The 18,930-nt window shown below is 34.8% G+C and overlaps 1 protein-coding gene across 1 annotated transcript; it reads left to right on the top strand.

The window, feature by feature from the left end:
* The first annotated feature begins 4,030 nt into the window (after positions 1 to 4,030).
* kncn (kinocilin) lies at positions 4,031 to 16,230 on the top strand. The gene is made up of 5 exons (XM_042719305.1): positions 4,031 to 4,450; positions 8,938 to 9,006; positions 10,333 to 10,410; positions 14,469 to 14,568; positions 15,431 to 16,230. Exons 1-5 carry the CDS (start codon positions 4,303 to 4,305, stop codon positions 15,504 to 15,506), a joined length of 471 nt encoding a protein of 156 aa, XP_042575239.1. The 5' UTR covers positions 4,031 to 4,302; the 3' UTR covers positions 15,507 to 16,230.
* Positions 16,231 to 18,930: the final 2,700 nt, after the last annotated feature.

Here is an 18,930-nt window from a genome sequence, read left to right as displayed (position 1 = left end):
ATATCAATATACCAAGCATAAGTGATTGTTGTAAATCAGTTTGACCTGCTTTGGTAATGCTGGTAATCAAACAGTTTACGGTCTCAATTGACTTCAATAGTATTTCTTTCACTACTATGGAAGTCAATGGAGACCAACAGCTGTTTGGTTCTTTATACTGTCTTCTTCTGTGTTCAACATAAGAAACTTATACAGGTTTGGAACGACATGGGGTGAGTAAATGATGTCAAAATTTGCATTTTTGGGTGAACTATTCCTTTAATGTTCTTGTAGAAACCGTAGTATATTTTCAGGATTCTTTGATGAGTAGGAAGTTTTTTTTTTTTTTGTAAAAACTGCATTTATTTGTAACAATACAGAGAGACATGATCATACAAAATCATCTTGATATGACAATTTTTAAAAAAGTATGCGTTTATTGTTTACAATAATAGCTTGGATATCAGCAAACAAGCAATTCAGAAAATTCGTCATTACAAGAATTATGACAAGCAAGCAGTAGGTAGGTCTCTTCAAAGCATATTACTTCCTTGGCATGATTCAGGCTGAGGAACATGTTTCTGTGGAGGAGTCTGACTATTTGTGCAAAAAATGTCCAGATAGTTCAGTCAGTGATAGCAGACTCCTTCATGCAGGTCTGACTGACAAGAATAATGATTTGATGGGATTGCTGGAGAGGATGAAGATGTCTGTGGTCGAGCAGGAGGGCACATCTCCACATCTGAACAGAATAAAAACAAGCCAGCTCACATACAGGTTCAGGAAGCTACAAGAAAAACTTATAAATAAATAGCAAGACCTGAAATGTTTTTATTAAAACAGTATAGAGGTACATGCTACACAAACAGCATTTTGGTGGAATTGTTCATTAATCTAATCACACTTACTCAGTCTGGCTACAATTTTGTGTTAAAATGTCATATTTACAAATTTACACTTGTGTTTGGCTAAAACTGTGCATTGGTATTTTAGTTGTTGGCCACACACTTACACATTGAGAACAGGTTTATGTGTAGGCCTTCGGTTATATTCAGCACTGGCCTGCTTTGCTTTGCACATTACTGACATGTGTGAAGTAGTAGACTGGTAATGTGTGACGAATCAAATTACTGCTCTGAATTATTTAACAAATATTGTCTCTATTCACAGCAATACTCCAAAAAAAGGCTGCAACTTAGCAACATATAAAAATTATGATCACATTAACAAAACAAATCAGGCAGCTTTTTTTTTTTTTTTTTTTTTACTAGCTTTAGATTTAGTTCTCACAAGGAATAGATACATTTCCACCTTTCAAATCAGCATTATCATGTGTATTTATTCAAGATATAATTTAGTTTTACCATCACAGAAAGAAATTACATTTTAACATATATTAACATTGAAAACAGTTATTTTAAAGTGTATTAACATTTCACAGTATTACTGTTTTTATATTTTTGCTCAAATAAATGCAGCCTTGGTGAGACATCTTTATACTGACCAAAGCAGCACCAAATAGATTTTTTTTTATTCAGTTTTATACATTGATCCTGATGCTGCTGTAATATCTTTATATATATACAGTATATATATTTTAACAGATATTTTGTTGAGTTACGTATGTTTTGTTTATGGCTCTGACTTAATTTTGCTCTCAGTGGTGAGAAAGAATTGACTTATTGTATGTGCGTCTACTTTCGATGTTTATGTCTCGGGGATGAATTACTGGCTGTTGAATTCACAAAAATACAAGCACTGTTGATGTCATTCATTTCAGTTACCATCACATAATTGAATTTTTGTTACATAAGTTCCTCTGTATTATTTTTTCCCAGGAAACATACATTTTCAAATTGAATTTTATGCTTATAGACACTGTACAGTATTGAAGGGCCCAGAGCACAAACAGGAAATGTGTCACTTCTTCTTCTTCACCCGTTAACGTCATTTGTTACCCAACTCTGTGGTGTTAATCCCGCTCACCCCTGGCTCCTTCGGTTGCCATGGATATGCCATCCCTATGGCAACTCTTTGTGGATGGTCTTGGGTCCTGACGGAGGAGGACTCATTACACATTCCCTTCCAGCTCCAAGTCAAAACGGACAAGTTCATGTTCCTGCCATAGTACTGGAGCCCTTGTGAAAATGTGCCACAGCATGGCTCCATAAACACATTAGTGGATCTGATCATCAGTCTTAAACGCACCAACATTAAAGAGACCAAATGAAGCAGATGACCTTTCCTTTTCTAATATGGAAGAGATTAAAAACACTGTACTGAAGCAAACCCCTTTAATGGCCCTATTTGAATTAGCTGAATGACACAGTTGTTTACAAAGAGGAACAGCATTACTGTCTGTGTTCAAATTTTATTGTACGCTCACTTAGTAGTGACAAGTTTAAAAGACAATTCATATTCAGTAATACCGATTTAATTGCACTGGCAACAATATTTTACATTTATTGAGCTGGATAATGACAAAGTTTGTGTTTACTAAACTGAAACAACAGAACTGACAGAACAACCTAAACTGAACTGACTTGAGCTGAATAACAATTCTGTTACCTTCTGTAGAGCTTTTCTTATAGCTGAACTGAAGTTGTTTCATAATTGACAACACTGAACTAAATCCCATCTAATAGGGAACGTTCTCAGAACTTTAGCACTCTCTTTGGCGTTCTGGCCAAGTTATGAACTAACATTCTTCCGGGTTACATTAATAGAATAATTGTTCACAGGTTTCTGGTCTTTAATAAAGTTTTGTTCACATTCACATTTTGTTATGTTGCTGCCTTATGTTAAACTGTTCCACAGATGTGTGGCTTGACGCAAACCTGTTTCTGAGCTCTACAGGCAGTTGTTTTTTTTTTTTTACCTCAGGGATTGGTTTTTGCTCTGATATGCATTATCAGCTTTTAGACCTTTTATTAAGACATGTGTGCCTTTCCAAATCATACCCATTCAAATGAATTTGGCAAGTGTAATAACAAATATAAGCAACATCAACAACCAATATCAACACTCCAAATCTAAAATTCAACTGTCCCAGAAAAGGGTATGAATACTTCTGCAATGGAATAATTTAGACATAGTTTTTTATTTTAAATAAATTTGCAGATGTTTAAAACCTGTTTTTTGCTTTACCATTATGGTATATGGAGTGTAGATTGATATGGAAAAAAGTAATTTAAAGCAGTTTAATATAGGGCAGCATAATAAAGTGTGAAAAAAATTAAGGGGTATGAATACTCTCACAAGGCACTGCATATAACTTATATGTTTGTGTAACCTTGAAAAAATTATATATATATATATATATATATATATATATATATATATATATATATATATATATATATATATATATATATATATATATGTATTTGTTAATGTGAAGCTGCTTTGAAACAATCTGTATTATATAAAATGTGAATTGATTTGACTTGGCAAGTGACAGTAACTGGTTTCATATTCCTTCTATATCTGCTACCAGGTAGATCTACGCTAAATGAAAAAACCTAGCTTCATTCATAAAGCATATGGTTGCACAGTGTCTGTCAATGACCTCAACCCATGTTATGCAATGTGTTTTTATTTTTATTATATCCTTTGTCCCCGGCGTTGACACTCTGACTCTTGCGTAGGCAGCACTTGAAAACATCCTCTGCGGGAGATTGGGAACATCAGGTAATTTAGTCATTTATGCAGATGAGTATTTTAAAATAAGTGCACAATTTTTGACACATTGGATTAGAAAAAAAGTGAGGAAAAACATGTATTTCAGATTAACTAAATGGATGAATAAAAAGTGCTTGCCTACAGTTTACTTTGTGCATGTTTATTAGGTTAGAATTAGTGGTGGAGATGAGATGTTCTGGGTCATGTTGTTACTAATACACCTCACTAATATGCATGGATGCAACAATGGATTTGTAGGGATCAAACACACACTTTTATTCAACAGAGTTCATTTGCCTACAAATGCTTGACCCTGTTGGCCATTCGGCATAAAATCTCAAGTACCATGGGTCTGTTAGGCCTGGCCTGGACTTCCTACTCAAACAATTAGTTGCCTTCAATCAGACCCAAATTAGTTTGAAGGGAACAAACATGAATCCGACAAGGTAACCAGAGCCCAGTGTTTAAAGATGTATGAAGAGCCTTGAGGAGAAAGTAGAGTCTCTGTTAACCCAACTCACTAACAGTGAAACTCTCATACAGTAATCTGCCTTCGTGAGGGCTTGGTGGATTTGAATGCGGGTTTTGAACGGGCGCGTGTGGATCAGCCAGACGGGGCAGGTGGGGAATTCCACCTGCTGAATGAACGCGGTCAGTATTGGGGAGTACCATGGGCTGCGGGTGGGCTCAGCCCTGCTCAGCATTGTAGCAGGTTGTATCATCATTGGTGTGTCAAAAGACTGTGATGCAGATGCTGTGGGGGGCATCTTCCTTGGAGCAGGGGGGCTTGGTAAGTAGCATTTTCTCTCCGTCTGATAGGCCAAAACTACTATAGATATCTAAAGAGACACATTTGCAGTGATATTTAGAATAGCGGAGGTTTTCCAATGGTGGATTCCATCAATGAATACTATACATTCTTACCTTTTATATAATACAATTGTCTTTAATAAACAGTACATTCAATCAATAAAATACAAACCATAAATATGTTCATTAAAGGGATAGTTCTAAAACTTCTAAAAACATTTATTCACCCTGATGCCATTCCACACCTGTACGACTTACCTTCTAATGTGGAACATAAAAGAAGATGTTTAGCATAATGTCCAAGCCGCTCTTTTCCATACAATGGGAGTGAATAGTGTAGATTTTAAGTGAATAATGGCTTCAATTTTAACAAAGCTACTGTAAAACTCAAAATTTAACACTGGAGTTGTCTGGAGCTACAAAAAGGCACTTTTTAGAGCTTGACAACTCCTAGTCCCCATTCAGTTGTATTGTATGGCAAGGAGCAGCTTGGACGTTTTGTAAACTATTAATTGAGTTTGCTGTATGAATCTGCAGGGGTTATCAGGTTTTGCTCTGCTGCTTCACTGACTTTTCCACAGTACATGTCTCTTTTGCATATCATGCATTTTTACTACATCTAATCTCTGCTCCATTTCAGCACACCTCCATTTCACACTATTATCCTTTGGCTTTTTCATAAATGATCCCATATAACGAGGGCTGTTAGAAATGGTTACATGTTTTCTATATGATATAGAGGTTTACTGAAATATCCCCTGCAGTCATTCACTGCTGAGGTTCTCATCCATCATTTGATCCAAGTCTGTAATCCAAGCCACCTGCTTACGATGGTGGGTATGTAATCTACACAGGACCCTGTCACAATCGAGCTGCACAAGACACAAGTAGCCATCTATTGTTTACTGCTGGAGAAAAGCCAGCATTACCTGTATAGGCCCTTGCAGAAGGTGCGTTATGCATTATTATTGATATTCAACCATCATGTCAGATGATCAGGCTGATTGACAGCTCAGAGTAGATGCCATATTTAGTGAGATGCAAATGAAACAGAGGCTTTGAGGCAGTGTTTTTTTTTTTATTAACAATATTTTAATGTTTTCTATTAACAAACCATTAACTATGACTTTTGCCTCAATAAACTTCTAATTTGCTGCATATTGATACTAAGTAAGGTAGTTGTTAAGTTTAGGTATTGGGTATGATTAAGGATGTAGAATATGGTCATGCAGAATACAGTATGTGCTTTAATCAGCCAATATGTTAATAATAGGGATGCTAATAAGCAACTTGTTAATAGTGAGAATTGGTCCCTTTACTAAAGTGTTACCTTTTTTCATATTATGTTTACATCATTTATATTCATAGTTATAATTATTTCTATACTTTTATAGTATTTATTAATATAAAATATTATTTAAAACATTTTATTTTCAGTTTTAATTTTTTTTCCCCCCACAAATGTTTGTAAATGCAGTCTGCATGGCTAGGTGCTTGTTTTTAAACACCTGTGGCAATTTGTCTGATTGAATTCAGGTCTAATGATTAACAGGTGTGTCCCAATAGTTTTGTCCACATAGTGTATATTCAGTATTCAGTTATTAACTATTAAATCCTTGTTTACTGAACTGATGTGTAAAATCAATATCACACTTGCAATCATACTGTTGGTTTGACTATTCAAACATGGCATAGCAACAGCCTTTGTACCAGTACAATCACAGCCTCACCTTCATTTGCATCAAATTTAATATCCTCTCTACCCAGACTAAAGTCCACTTCTTGACATTGTCTCATCGAGATATCGCTGTCATGGGTGCACACATGAGCTAGGAGGTGTTTACTGGGGCATGAACAAGTCTCCTGCCAAACAGGGCAGATCGATTGTAGCGCCACACTCTAAAGCATCAACCACCATGATGGATTTATTAGTCAGAGGTGAGTTAGGAAAGAAAGAATGAAGGAGGACAAAAGTGACAAAAAGGAGCTAGAAAGGGAAAATTGGAGGGGGGAGGATACATAAGCAAGACACGTGGATAAGGAGCCCTCAGCATGCTGCAATCATGCCTGCCAGTGGCCTCTCATAACAGAAATTGGCCCAAACACAAAGCCAGCGGTGCCTCATCCTTTTCAAACAGGAATTGATTCACAGCTTGAATAGTAGGAGCATAATCAAAATCCAGCACAGCCCCTGCAGTCTACGGCTGTCTCGCCAGCAGCCTCAGACCTCTGGAAACACAAGGAGACAGACAGGAGAGAAAGAGCTCAGCTGCACACCTTCATTAGCCACAAGGATATAAAATATGTTTTTGGGAGGGCATGTCAAATTAGAGTGGATGGCTTAAAGGGATAGTTCACCCAAAAATGAAAATACTGTCATTCTAAACCCAAGACTTTGGTTAATACAAAAAAAGGGTTAAAATAGTGTCATAAACGAATCTATATTAACTGATTTAATTTAAGTCTTATGTACACCATGTAAATACTATTTATTTTAATAACTCAATAGTTTGAAGCAATTGGTTTCCCAAATGAAATGAGTTACATGGTATTATAATAGTAACATACTGTAAAAAAAGGACAGCTTTTACAGTGAAAATAATAATACAAATTTGTTGCTTTATATGATAAACAGATTAACTTTAGGTTTTTATTCACATACAAACACATAGATAAAGTGGATCGTATTTGGTAAACATGGAAGCTTGTGTGTCACATTCTTATTGGTTCTTGTGCATCACAAACAAATGTTTGTGCTTTCCTGTTTACCATATGTGGTGTGCTCTATCTATGTGTGTTGATCATATGCCTAAATTAAATCTGTTCATAATTTAAAGTAATCGTTTCTCTTCAGAAAACTTAGAAGGCTTAGAAGGACAAACACCTCTCAGGTTTCATAAAAAATATCTTAAAGGGATATATCACCCCAAAATAAAAAATTCTGTTGTTAATTATTCACCCCCATGTCGTTCTAAACTAATTAGACATTCTTTCATTTTCAGAACACAAGTTAAGATATTTTTTGATGAAATCCAAAAGCTTTCTGACCCTGCATAGACAACAACACAACTGAAATGTTCAAGACACAGAAAGGTAGTAAGGACATCGTTAAAATAGTCCATAGCCCCTTTCACTCTGCACGTTGGTCCCGGAAAATTGCCGGAAAATTGCCGGATCACCTTCTGTGTGAACGCAAACACGTCCCAGGATTGATTCTGGGATCGATCCCGGGTTGGGGACCAAGTAACATTGCCGGGTTCAGTCCCGGAATGAGCTCTGTGTGAACAAAAGCTAGATCCAATGCTGTAAAGGGTGTGTCGTAGTGATGATGTTATCGTGCGACTCTTTTACCGGGAGTTTTGAAGGCAGATCAACGTTCGCGATGAAAAAATATGTGCAAACTGTAATGAAGCAGAGATCAGGTAGTTCCTCACTATCTGTGCTGAAGCTGAGATCGTTCAACAGCTTAAGTGAAAGTTAACGTGCCTAGCATTTTCGACTCTTACATTACACGTCACATCCTGATGTCACGTGTCATTATGGGACCTTTACGGGTTGTGTGTGAATGTACGCACAGATTCCGGGAAATCACTGGCAGTGTGAATTAACCATAATCTAATGATCCGGGAACAATTGCTGGGACACATTACTTGTGTATTATCCTGAATCTCAGTCATGTGACATCAGTGGTTCAACCGTAATGTTGTGAAGCAATGATTTCATCTCTTCCGGGTCAGTCTCCTCCGCCATTCATGAGAGTACCAAGCCGTATGCGCAAAAAAAAGTATTCTCGTAGCTTCATGACATTACAGTTGAACCACTGATGTCACATGGACTATTTTAACAATGTCCTTATTATGTTACAGTTGCGTTACTGTCTATGCAGGGTCAGAAAGCTCTCAGATTTCACCCAAAATATCTAAATTTGTGTTCTGAAGATGAACGAAGGTGGTTTGGAATGACATGAGGTTGAGTAATTATTGACAGAAGTTTCATTTTGGGTGAACTATCCCTTTAACTAAAGTCTTAAGGGTAAATGGTGACAGAATTGTTTGTTTTTAGTGAATTATCTCTTTAAGCCTTTGTAAACTTTGCATGAAACATTAGCAGAACCAAAAGCAGGCCTTTTTGTGTCAATTCACCACTCACAAGTGATCGGTTTCTTTCTGCTTTCTTAATAATGCTTAAATTGCTGTTCATCAATTTGTTGTATTATGCAATATGCATGGGGCCTGTCTTTAGTGTGCAGCTCTAGTTCAGAGAGAAATGCAGTACTACTCGAGCTGTGAATTTCGCTACTCTACAAAGACAGGCTGGAAGGTTTCATGCAAGTTAGTGCTGGTTTGCATGTCCACGCTGTCTGATTTGGTTAAGCCTGGTGTGAACATTGAGGCCATGTCAGCAGGACATGAAAGACGGTGACAACACGGAGTGAGTGATTCAGTCCACATCTGTTGTGCTCTGCAGGTCTCCTTATTTCAGTCTACCCGTTCATAAGAGCATGGTTCAACTTCCATCACATACTGCCCAATATAGGTGAGACCACATATTATATTTTATAGCGTTCATAACATTTGGAAGTGCATGTCAGGGTTTTATATATATATATATATATATATATATATATATATATATATATATATATATATATATATATATATATATATATATACACATACACACACACACCACACACACACACACACACACACACACACACACACACACACACACACACTACTTTTCACAGGTTTGGGGTTGGTAAAACTGTATTTATTTGATCAAATATACAGTAAAACACTTTAACACTTTACAATTTAAATTAACTGTTTTCTATTTTAATATATTTCTGCATCACATAGTCCTTTAGAAACAGTTGGGCTGCAATAATTTTGTTTAAACTATGATACTTTTCAGGATTCCTTGATGAAAAGAAAGTTCAAAAGAACAGAATTGATTTGAAATAAAAATCTTTTATAACACAATGCCATTTTATGTTACTTTTGATCAATTTAATGCATTCTTGCTGAATAAAAATAATAATTACAAGAATATTACTGACCTCAAGCTTTTGAACAATAATATAATGTAATAAAACATATAAAACGTAATGTAATTTGTAAAGATTTATAAGGTTTGTAAACTAACATTTTCTTTTCTAGCTATTATAATTATTATTATTTAGGGCTGTCAAATGATTAATCACGATTGATCACATCCAAAATAAAAGTTTTGTTTACATAATATATGTGTGTATACTGTGTATATTTATTATGTATATATAAATACACACACATGCATGCATATATTTAAGAAGAATATGTTATGTTTATATATTAAATATATTTATATATAATATAAAATATAAGAATATAAATATATAAATGTATATACATGTAAATATTTTTCTAAATATATAATTTATGTGTGTGTATTTATATATACATAATAAATATACCCTGTACACATACATATATTATGTAAACAAAACTTTTATTTTGGATGTGATTAATCGTGATTAATCATTTGACAGCCCTATTATTATTATTATTATTATTATACTCATTGCAGTTACATGAATTTACTTGAGTTTCAGTTCATTTTAATTGTACCTCCTTACAAATTCAAATGCATCATGTTTGCTACCTTAATCCAATTCAAATTCAGGAATTTAAAACTATGTCTGAATTCAATTCTAAATGGCACACATACCTGGTTCCTATCAATTATATTTAAATGCTGTATAACATTTCACTAAAGAGGCAATCTCGATTATGTTGTGTATCATGAGATTTGTTTGCTTTTGTGATGAGAGACCATGTTGCACCACTCAGGCTAATATGACAACCTCTAATTTCTCAGGCAACTTCAGAGTGCACCCGATGGCTACAAATTCAAATCCAGCTCCTGAACAGCCTGCCGCTACACTCACACGAGAGGGTAAGTGGCTGTTTCACATGGATGCACACACACACACACACAAACCCCTCTGCTTCCAGTCTGACAACTGAAGACTGATTTCCTATGACAGAGTGACTATATTCTCCGGGTCAATGTAGAGCCATCCGCTGCTTCTCATTTACACTCTCTCTGCCTGCTAGATCTGAGGCAGCAGGGCTGCGACAAAGTCCCAATCTCTGGTCTGAGCTAGAATAGAGGCTTTCTATTAGGTCATTTCATATGAAATAGCATTATGGATTTAAAGGGTAATAATTAAAACTCTATTTCCAATAAATACTAATTTTTACATACTTACTAATTGTTTAGTTTGATAATTGCTCCAACTCTTGTTGAACTTAAAAACTGCAATTTTGAGTCGCTAATGGAAACTCAGCCATAAAATATAATGCACTAAACGCAGTGTTCTTGTAAATGTACTGTTCCCCACTATAACATTCATCCATGGTAGTTTCAAAATATTGTGCCTGATCTTCCACTCATCCCTCTCAACGAACATTAATGATGTTCTAGCAAGTAACTACTTCAGAGCAGCTTCCTGTACATTGCCAGTCCCGCTTCTTGTTCTGTCAGTCTGTACATAAGTCACCTGCTAGAGGCCCATAACACAGGTCAGGTTATTACAACAATAAAATAAACACAATCAAATTTGCCCTGCAACTTTACCGGAATTACCTGATTTATCTGCCTTTTTAAAATATGATTAAATTATCACTTTTATTTAAATTTTAGTCTTAGAATTATTATTATTATTATTATTATTATTATTATTATTAATAATAATAACACTAGTTGGTTAAAACTACTAAAAAATTAAGATACTTCTTGACCCCTCTCAACATCTCTTTGTTTCCAGGGTTCCCACAGTTTTGTAAAACCTGGATATGGGAGTTAGTATAATTTTAAAAGTGTGATTTCTGGACCTGGAAAAAAATCTTAAAATTCCTTAGTAATTTTCATAAATACATTATTTAATTTCATGACTATACATTTTACTGGTTATGCCAAGATCAAATAATTATAATATTTTTTTTACAGGCAGAGATTGTGAGTAGAAAAAAATAATTATATATATATATAATTAAAAACATACAAAACATTTTTCACTTATCCAGTAAATGACAAAGGGCTGGTGAACCTGTATTAGTTTTGGGTAAACTATTCCTTTAAATATCTTAAAGGGATACTCCATCCTAAAATGGAAATTTTGTCATTAATTACCTTCCTCCATGTCGTTCCAAAACTGTAAAAGCTATTTTGATATTTTGATATCTTTGATATAAGATATTTTGGATGAAAACCGGGAGGCATGTGACTGTCCCATTGACTACAAAGTAAATTGCATTGTCATGGTCCAGAAAAGTATGAAAGACGTCATCAGAATAGTCCATCTGCCATCAGTGGTTCAACCGTAACGTAAAGCAAAACTAGGGTTAGTGGGACAATGGTTTTAGTTCATCCCTGAGACTATGCCAACTATTTTCCCTGTCACTTTAATAAACAAATTTATAATTAAATTAAATTTATAATAAATTTAAACAATTTATTAGTATTAAGTACCCCAACATTAATATTAGCTGTGGGCCATTACCAATAATCTGCAGACAGTGGTGATGATTTCTAGGTAGAAGGAATTAGTTAATGAGCAATATGATCTAACAGTGCTTTCCAACATGGTTTTAGTCTGATATCTGACATGGGCACTTTTAGTTATGAAATGACTGCAGTCATGAGATGGGCTACAAGGAAACCATATTTAGTTAATCAGAAAGCTCACTCTCTGCCCTTGTTGTGGAAATTACATTGACAAGTGTCAATCACTGCTGATCTGGCATTGTCAGCCGAGCAGCCCAGTGTCCATCATGCAGCTACTGTTTGTCCTTGATGCCTCCTCCCTGGCCATTTTCTGCTTCAGTCCGCAAATCTGTTTCTGCCCCCATACATAATGCACAGTCGTTATGAGATCTGTGTTCAGATGAGTAGATTGATAATCTAAAGAAAAAGCTCTAATTTGATAGGATGCCACATTTCCTGCAATTTATTTTTTATTTTATTTTTTCAAAGAAGATACATTTACCAGACTGTCAGGCTTCATATGAATACAAGGTATTCTTTGAAACTGTATGCATGTGGCTTCGCAGTGAAAGGCTATAAAAAGCATGATTATACATAAAATTTTCACTGCCTGTATTATGCCCTCAGAGTACACAGTAGTCATGTACTGAATCATGTAAACAGACAACAGGGACACGTTGAGCGAATGAACAGCAGTCTCATAATTTGGTCTCTGTCTGTGTCTATGGCCTTCTCTCAGGCATGTGATGAGCTAAGGACAAAATAAGAAGAAAAACCTGTTTGTCCCCTCATTCAATATAACTATGCAATAATAATGATGATGCTAATAATAATAATAGTAATAATAATAATAATAATAATAATAATATATTTATATAATAAGTTAATACAATTAAACAAATCAATATGGAATGATATTACTATTGTACTTTCAAATAAAAAGGGTATTTAATATTATTATAATTATTCTAAATAATATTTAATTGATTTTTCACATTCAATTAAACAAACAATAAAAATATATATTACCAATGCAGTAATTTATTATACCGTTATAAAATATAAAAACAATATTTAAAGGGGTCAGATGATGCAATTTAAAGTTTTTCTTTCTCTTTGGAGTGTTACAAGCTGTTAGTGCATAGATAAGATCCCCAAAGTTGCAAAGACTAAAGTCTCAAACCCAAAGAGATATTCTTTATAAAAGTTAAGACTCGTCCACACCCTCCTAAAACACCTCGTTTAAACACGCCCCCACATGTCTACATCACTGTTTGAGAAGATTTGCATAATGCCGCCCAAATGTTCACGCAAAGAAAAAGGGCGTAACTTTTATTCTAGCTGTAGTATTGTTGCTGTTGTCGCCATGTCGTAGAGACGCTGTGTGTTTCCTTGTGAGAGCGAAACTACTTTGTTTGGTCTTCCAAAAGAGGACACAACTAGAAATCAGTGGTTAAGTTGTATTTACAACACTGTTCCAGAACAGTTCATAGTTCATTAGCCAGCAGCCATATCACCCTGTAGCCCAAGACTGGTTGCCCACTGAAGCTAAGCAGGGCTGAGCCTTGTCAGTACCTGGATGGGAGACCTCCTGGGAAAAATTAGGTTGCTGCTGGAAGAGGTGTTAGTGAGGCCAGCAAGGGGTGCTCACCCTGTGGTCTGTGTGGGTCCTAATGCCCCAGTGTAGTGATGGGGACACTATACTGACAAAAATATAACAATAATGTACAGTATGTGGAAAATAATGTGTTTTTTGAAACTTAAACCACATAAACACATTGCATTACACCAAATAAATAAAATAATGTTATTTTTTGCAACGTCATATGATTAATAAATCAACATCCCTTTAATAATAACATTCAAATAAAATTTTATTGTATCGTTTTTTTAAATTAGTAAAATTATTATATTAAGAAAAATAGCTATATTTTATTTTACTCCTATACTATAAAATTAAAAGACTATTTAATCATAATAATAATAATACATTTTATTTTACAGAATAACAGTACAATTACAATACTTATTAATACTAAGTATATTTAAATTAGTAAAATTATACTATTCAGAAATATTGCAATATTTTATTTCACTATATTATAAAACTAAATGACTATTCAATAATAATAATAATAATTTTATATTACAGAATAACAGTACAATTATAATACTTCTTAATACTAATATTTATGGCTGTATTCATTTCTTTGCTTTAAACATTAAGCTATATACTTTTATCTAATTTAAACTACTAAATACTTTTATTAAACTAAACTTTTATCTTGGAAGAAAAATAGCTGGGAAATGTTAAAGCTTCTCTTTTGTTGACAACACATTATTATATGTCTCTTATTACAAATTTCAGAAGACAACTTGCATTTATTATACTTCAGATCAGAAAATACTGAAATTTTTATAAATACAGAAAAATTGCATACCTACTTTCATTGTCTCATTCTTAGGGACTCAATGCCAGCTAAATGTAGAGCGTTCGAAAAGCCGAATGGGGGCATTTGTGGAGACAGCAGCTCCTACAGCAGCCGAGGGCACACAGGATGATGGGTGAGACATGCGTTCACAGTCTAAATATATTACAAAAAAAAAACAAACAAACAAACAAAAAAAAAAACACTTATGTTAAACAACAGCACAAGATCTTGAAAAAGCCAAATGTTAAGGAACAAATTCATCTCTACAGCCTTTGTTCTGCGTAAAATTTTTTGTCATTCACATATTTATAACTTTACATTAACAGTGAGGTATACCAGACACAAATTACATACTCCCCTCATTACATTTGCGACACAATGAATTCCCTTTCTCAATATGGCAGTCTTTCTCTCTAGGGCCCGAGAGTAATTTGATTCTTTAAGCAGGCAGCGGTGCCAAACAGCCCACGTCTTGTGGCTCACTAGAGGAACGGAGTGATTGGGATTTCCACTTGCTTTTAGAGAGGCTTTTTGCTCCCCTATTGGGCTAACATTATAGTCTATGCCAGGAGCCAATCACTTCCAGGACGTTATTTTGATTGACCATCTCTGTGGCATTTTACACTCATATAATAACCACTACAGAGTAGTGAGATTGTAAATTTTCTGCCATCTTTCACCAGCATGAGTTGGCGTCAGATTTTAATGTGCATCTTACAATCTGGGTATAGATCTGAGAAGCATTTTCTGATAGAATACGGCTCTTTTAATAAATGGAAAAAGAAAGGTGTCGACCATTACCGATTATGAGCTTATTGGTCTCCAACCAACAAAGAAGTTGCTGTGGAAGTGGTTGTCATGGTGACTTACACCACTGTCTTCACTCATAATGTCATTTATTTTGCATGAGGACCTGACTTGGCTCTGCCTATTCAATTTAGAGAAATAAGCATACACACTTATGCTTGTATAAATGAGTGTAATTTTTCTTCTAGCCCTTCTGCAGATGTTCCAGATATCTTGGGCAGGCGGAAGTTTAAGTCACCATCTTCTGATCAAGACACTTCATAATGGCTGGATCCAACGGAATCTCATTAAAGAGCAAACAGTATTCATTTCACAATAAGCAAGGCTGATCTCTGCTTACAGCTCATTATGGTATCCTATCTGATTTCACTTGTTCAAACAAGGTGTCTGCTCTAATACTGAAATAATGTTTAATGAAAGCAATGAGCAAGAAGAAAATCACACTGAAGAACAATGAAATCAGAAACAACCATGTGCTTAAAAGGAGTCTTCACCCAAGAGGCTACTACTGTAGGCTACTCACTCTCATGTCGTTCCAAACCTGTATGACTTTCTGCCTTCTGTGGAAAATGAAAGAAGTTCTGTCGTGACAACTCTCGGAAGCTTTGGTATTATGTACATGATAATGTTAATAGGCCTCATTTATCAATATATCATATATCAATATACAGTATATCAATATATCGGCAGGTGGGTGATGCGACGATGTGTGAATCTTCATGGTCTGTTGTTTATGCTGCATACAGTTTCAACTTGCGTACATGAGCTGAGACCTGATGTGAGATTTGATTGTAGCCACCGCTCACGTCCATATTGATCAATTCCAAGTTTTGTGTTGAAACGATCAATTTTCTTTAGTATGTTCGTTTTGAAAATGAGGCTTAATGTGTTTGATCTCAATCTCCTGTGCTGCTGCTGCTGCTACCGAGGCTTGCTATTGCCAACACATCCACAACATGCTGCTGTGAGCATGTAAGAAATACTGCTGCTGCACATAAATACTCATATGAAATAACCCCCATATAGCATACGTGAATCACCCCATAGCAGATCTATACAGGTGGAGCTGTGGAAGGTGGAGGTTTTCTGAAGTGTTCTGCAACTGCTACAGCAAGCACTAGCCATGTATTTGAATGTTGAGCAGCAAGCTTATTGGCCAATCAGCTGCTACATGTGATAATGATGTCATTATGTCAGATTGAGTTAGACCTATCGGACTGCACCATCTAGAGTTTCATGACAGAACTTTGGATATATTGGAAAGAATTTTTGAGCTGTCCAAACAATGAAAGTCAATGGATTCCAAAATAATACTGGGGTCCAAACATCTTCTTTCAGAACATAATCTGTTATCATTTAACCTCACGTCGCTCCTGAATTTATTTCTTCTGTAGAACCCAAATAATCTAAAGAAAGTTGGAAATCAAACAAGTCTGGAGCCTATTGACTTCACACTTTTAAAAATAAAGGTTCTCAAAGAGTGTTTTTCCTCAGATGACATTGGGTTCCTTTCTGTGAACCAATTTTTTTTTTATTATTATTATTTTTTTTGTGAGCACTTTACTCAAAGCCTTTATGTATTATGCATTTTAAAGGTATTCATAATGAATGTTGTAATGCATTATATATTTTCATGAATAATTTTAACCAAAGTTAAAATGCATTATCATGTTTGGAGGTTCCTTGTTAATTGGTTGTTTGTCATGTGTTTTAATGCATTATATTTTCTTAAGATGTAACAATGAATATATAAGTATAATAATGTATTACTTGTTACAATTATTAATGAGATCATACATTGCATTATAAGGGGCATTCCAAGGCATAATTAATTCATTAAAATATTGAATAAGCTGAAGAAATTTTGTCGACTACAAAGACACTTTTTGTGAATTGGCGAGGTTCCATAAATATTAAAGGTTCTTCATGGAAACATACATTACAATAAAGACCCTTTATTTTTGAGAGTGAATTGTATGGAAAAAGAACACTGAGACATTTCTCAAATTATCTTCTTTTGTGTTCTACAGGGGAAAGATCATACATGTTTGGAGCAACATGAAAGAATTTACATTTTTGGATGAACTGCAATCACTGTAAGATTTTTCACACCATGTGCTCATGTTGGTTTGATAACTTATCTGTTAGTTTTGAATTGATTTCTGAATTCCTGATAGCACACATACATCATAGGAGATTTTTTAAAGCATTTGCTCATCTCCAATATGTCTCTAAAAGGTTTCCTGTCACATTAAATACTCATTTAGAAAACTTCAGTCTCAGTCTTTAAGATTTTAATAAGTTAAGATGCATGTAAAACTTATGATTCATTAGCAGATGCTTTTATCCAAAGGAACAGTTGATGAATACAACAAGTGATTCATCTTAAGGAGACAACAACATGAGAAGTGCTAGCAATTCAAAGTTTCAAACATCATCCAGAATAGTACAAGCTGGAACATGGAGGGATTTAAGAAATAGCAAAAGCCCAGGAGAAAGAGTTTTTTTTTTTTTTTTTTTTTTTTTTTGCAAAGAGTCATCAGGATACAGTTAAGTGCTCACTTAAGTGAACACAACAGATGCTTTCCAGATGAATGCTCTTTAACAGGCATCTTGGAGATGCAAATATATGTGTGCTATATGGGATTGCTCAAACTGTAATCCTTTCCCACTAGGAACCAAGTGAATAAAACGTAGGGACATTAAAAGTCTTATTTCCAAGAGTTTTAGTGTCATGTCATGCCACACACAAATAAAGACTTGTTTTCCTGATTAGCCTACCCTGCTTTCTGCCATGCTTAGAGATTTACCGTAGTCCTTTTGCAGCAATAGTAATGACTCACGTATGAACATGTAACGTGCACGGCACAGAATCATTGTGCATCCTACGCAGACCATCAGTGACACACTAAGGCTAAATATGCAGTATATGTCCTTGCATGGCGACAACGAAGACAGACACTGCCCACTGTTGCCAAGAGCTCTGACGTACACTAATGACTGAATTATACACCATTGTACTGGGTGTCTCGCACAACAGCACTAGAGAGAAGTTTCAAACAACCAGGAAAAATAACTTCATGATGAAAGCAATTCACCCAAAAAAAATACATTAAAAAATGATTCATATAAATTACACACTGATACAGAGGTGATACTGTGATATAGTGAACTGCTGATGGCCTCCACAACTATTGTAAGTACACTACATACAGTACATATACATTTCAATAAAAACAGTGGTATCTGTAGTAGTATCTATATATATATTTCTATTGTTCTATTCTATTAAACCTGTCATTAAAATATGTCTGTTATATGATTGCTTGTATGAGGCTCCTTTTGCAAAGTACCTACAGTACCTGACCTTCATATAACATTTACCATGGAAACCATAGTCACTGCCTATTGTTTCTAATTTATATATATATATACACACACACATATACATACACATACATAGACAGTGCTGGGTAGAATAAATATAAATACTCATAATCAGACAACAGTTACTTTTTTATTGATCAATGACTGCATTTTTAATGTTTCATTCTAAAATCTCCTACTGCTTATACATTCAGAAAGTCTTGTAGATTTGTGGACATTCACACAGAGATCAGTCATTCCTCAGGTGGCTACACAGCATTTGACCAATGTATTACAGAAATCATTTCAGGTTTAAGTGTTT

The sequence above is a fragment of the Cyprinus carpio genome, chromosome B2, assembly GCF_018340385.1.
Source record: "Cyprinus carpio isolate SPL01 chromosome B2, ASM1834038v1, whole genome shotgun sequence".
Lineage (NCBI taxonomy): Eukaryota > Metazoa > Chordata > Actinopteri > Cypriniformes > Cyprinidae > Cyprinus > Cyprinus carpio.
Note: the sequence above shows the minus strand (reverse complement) of the source record. Positions and strands in the feature narration are given on the sequence as shown.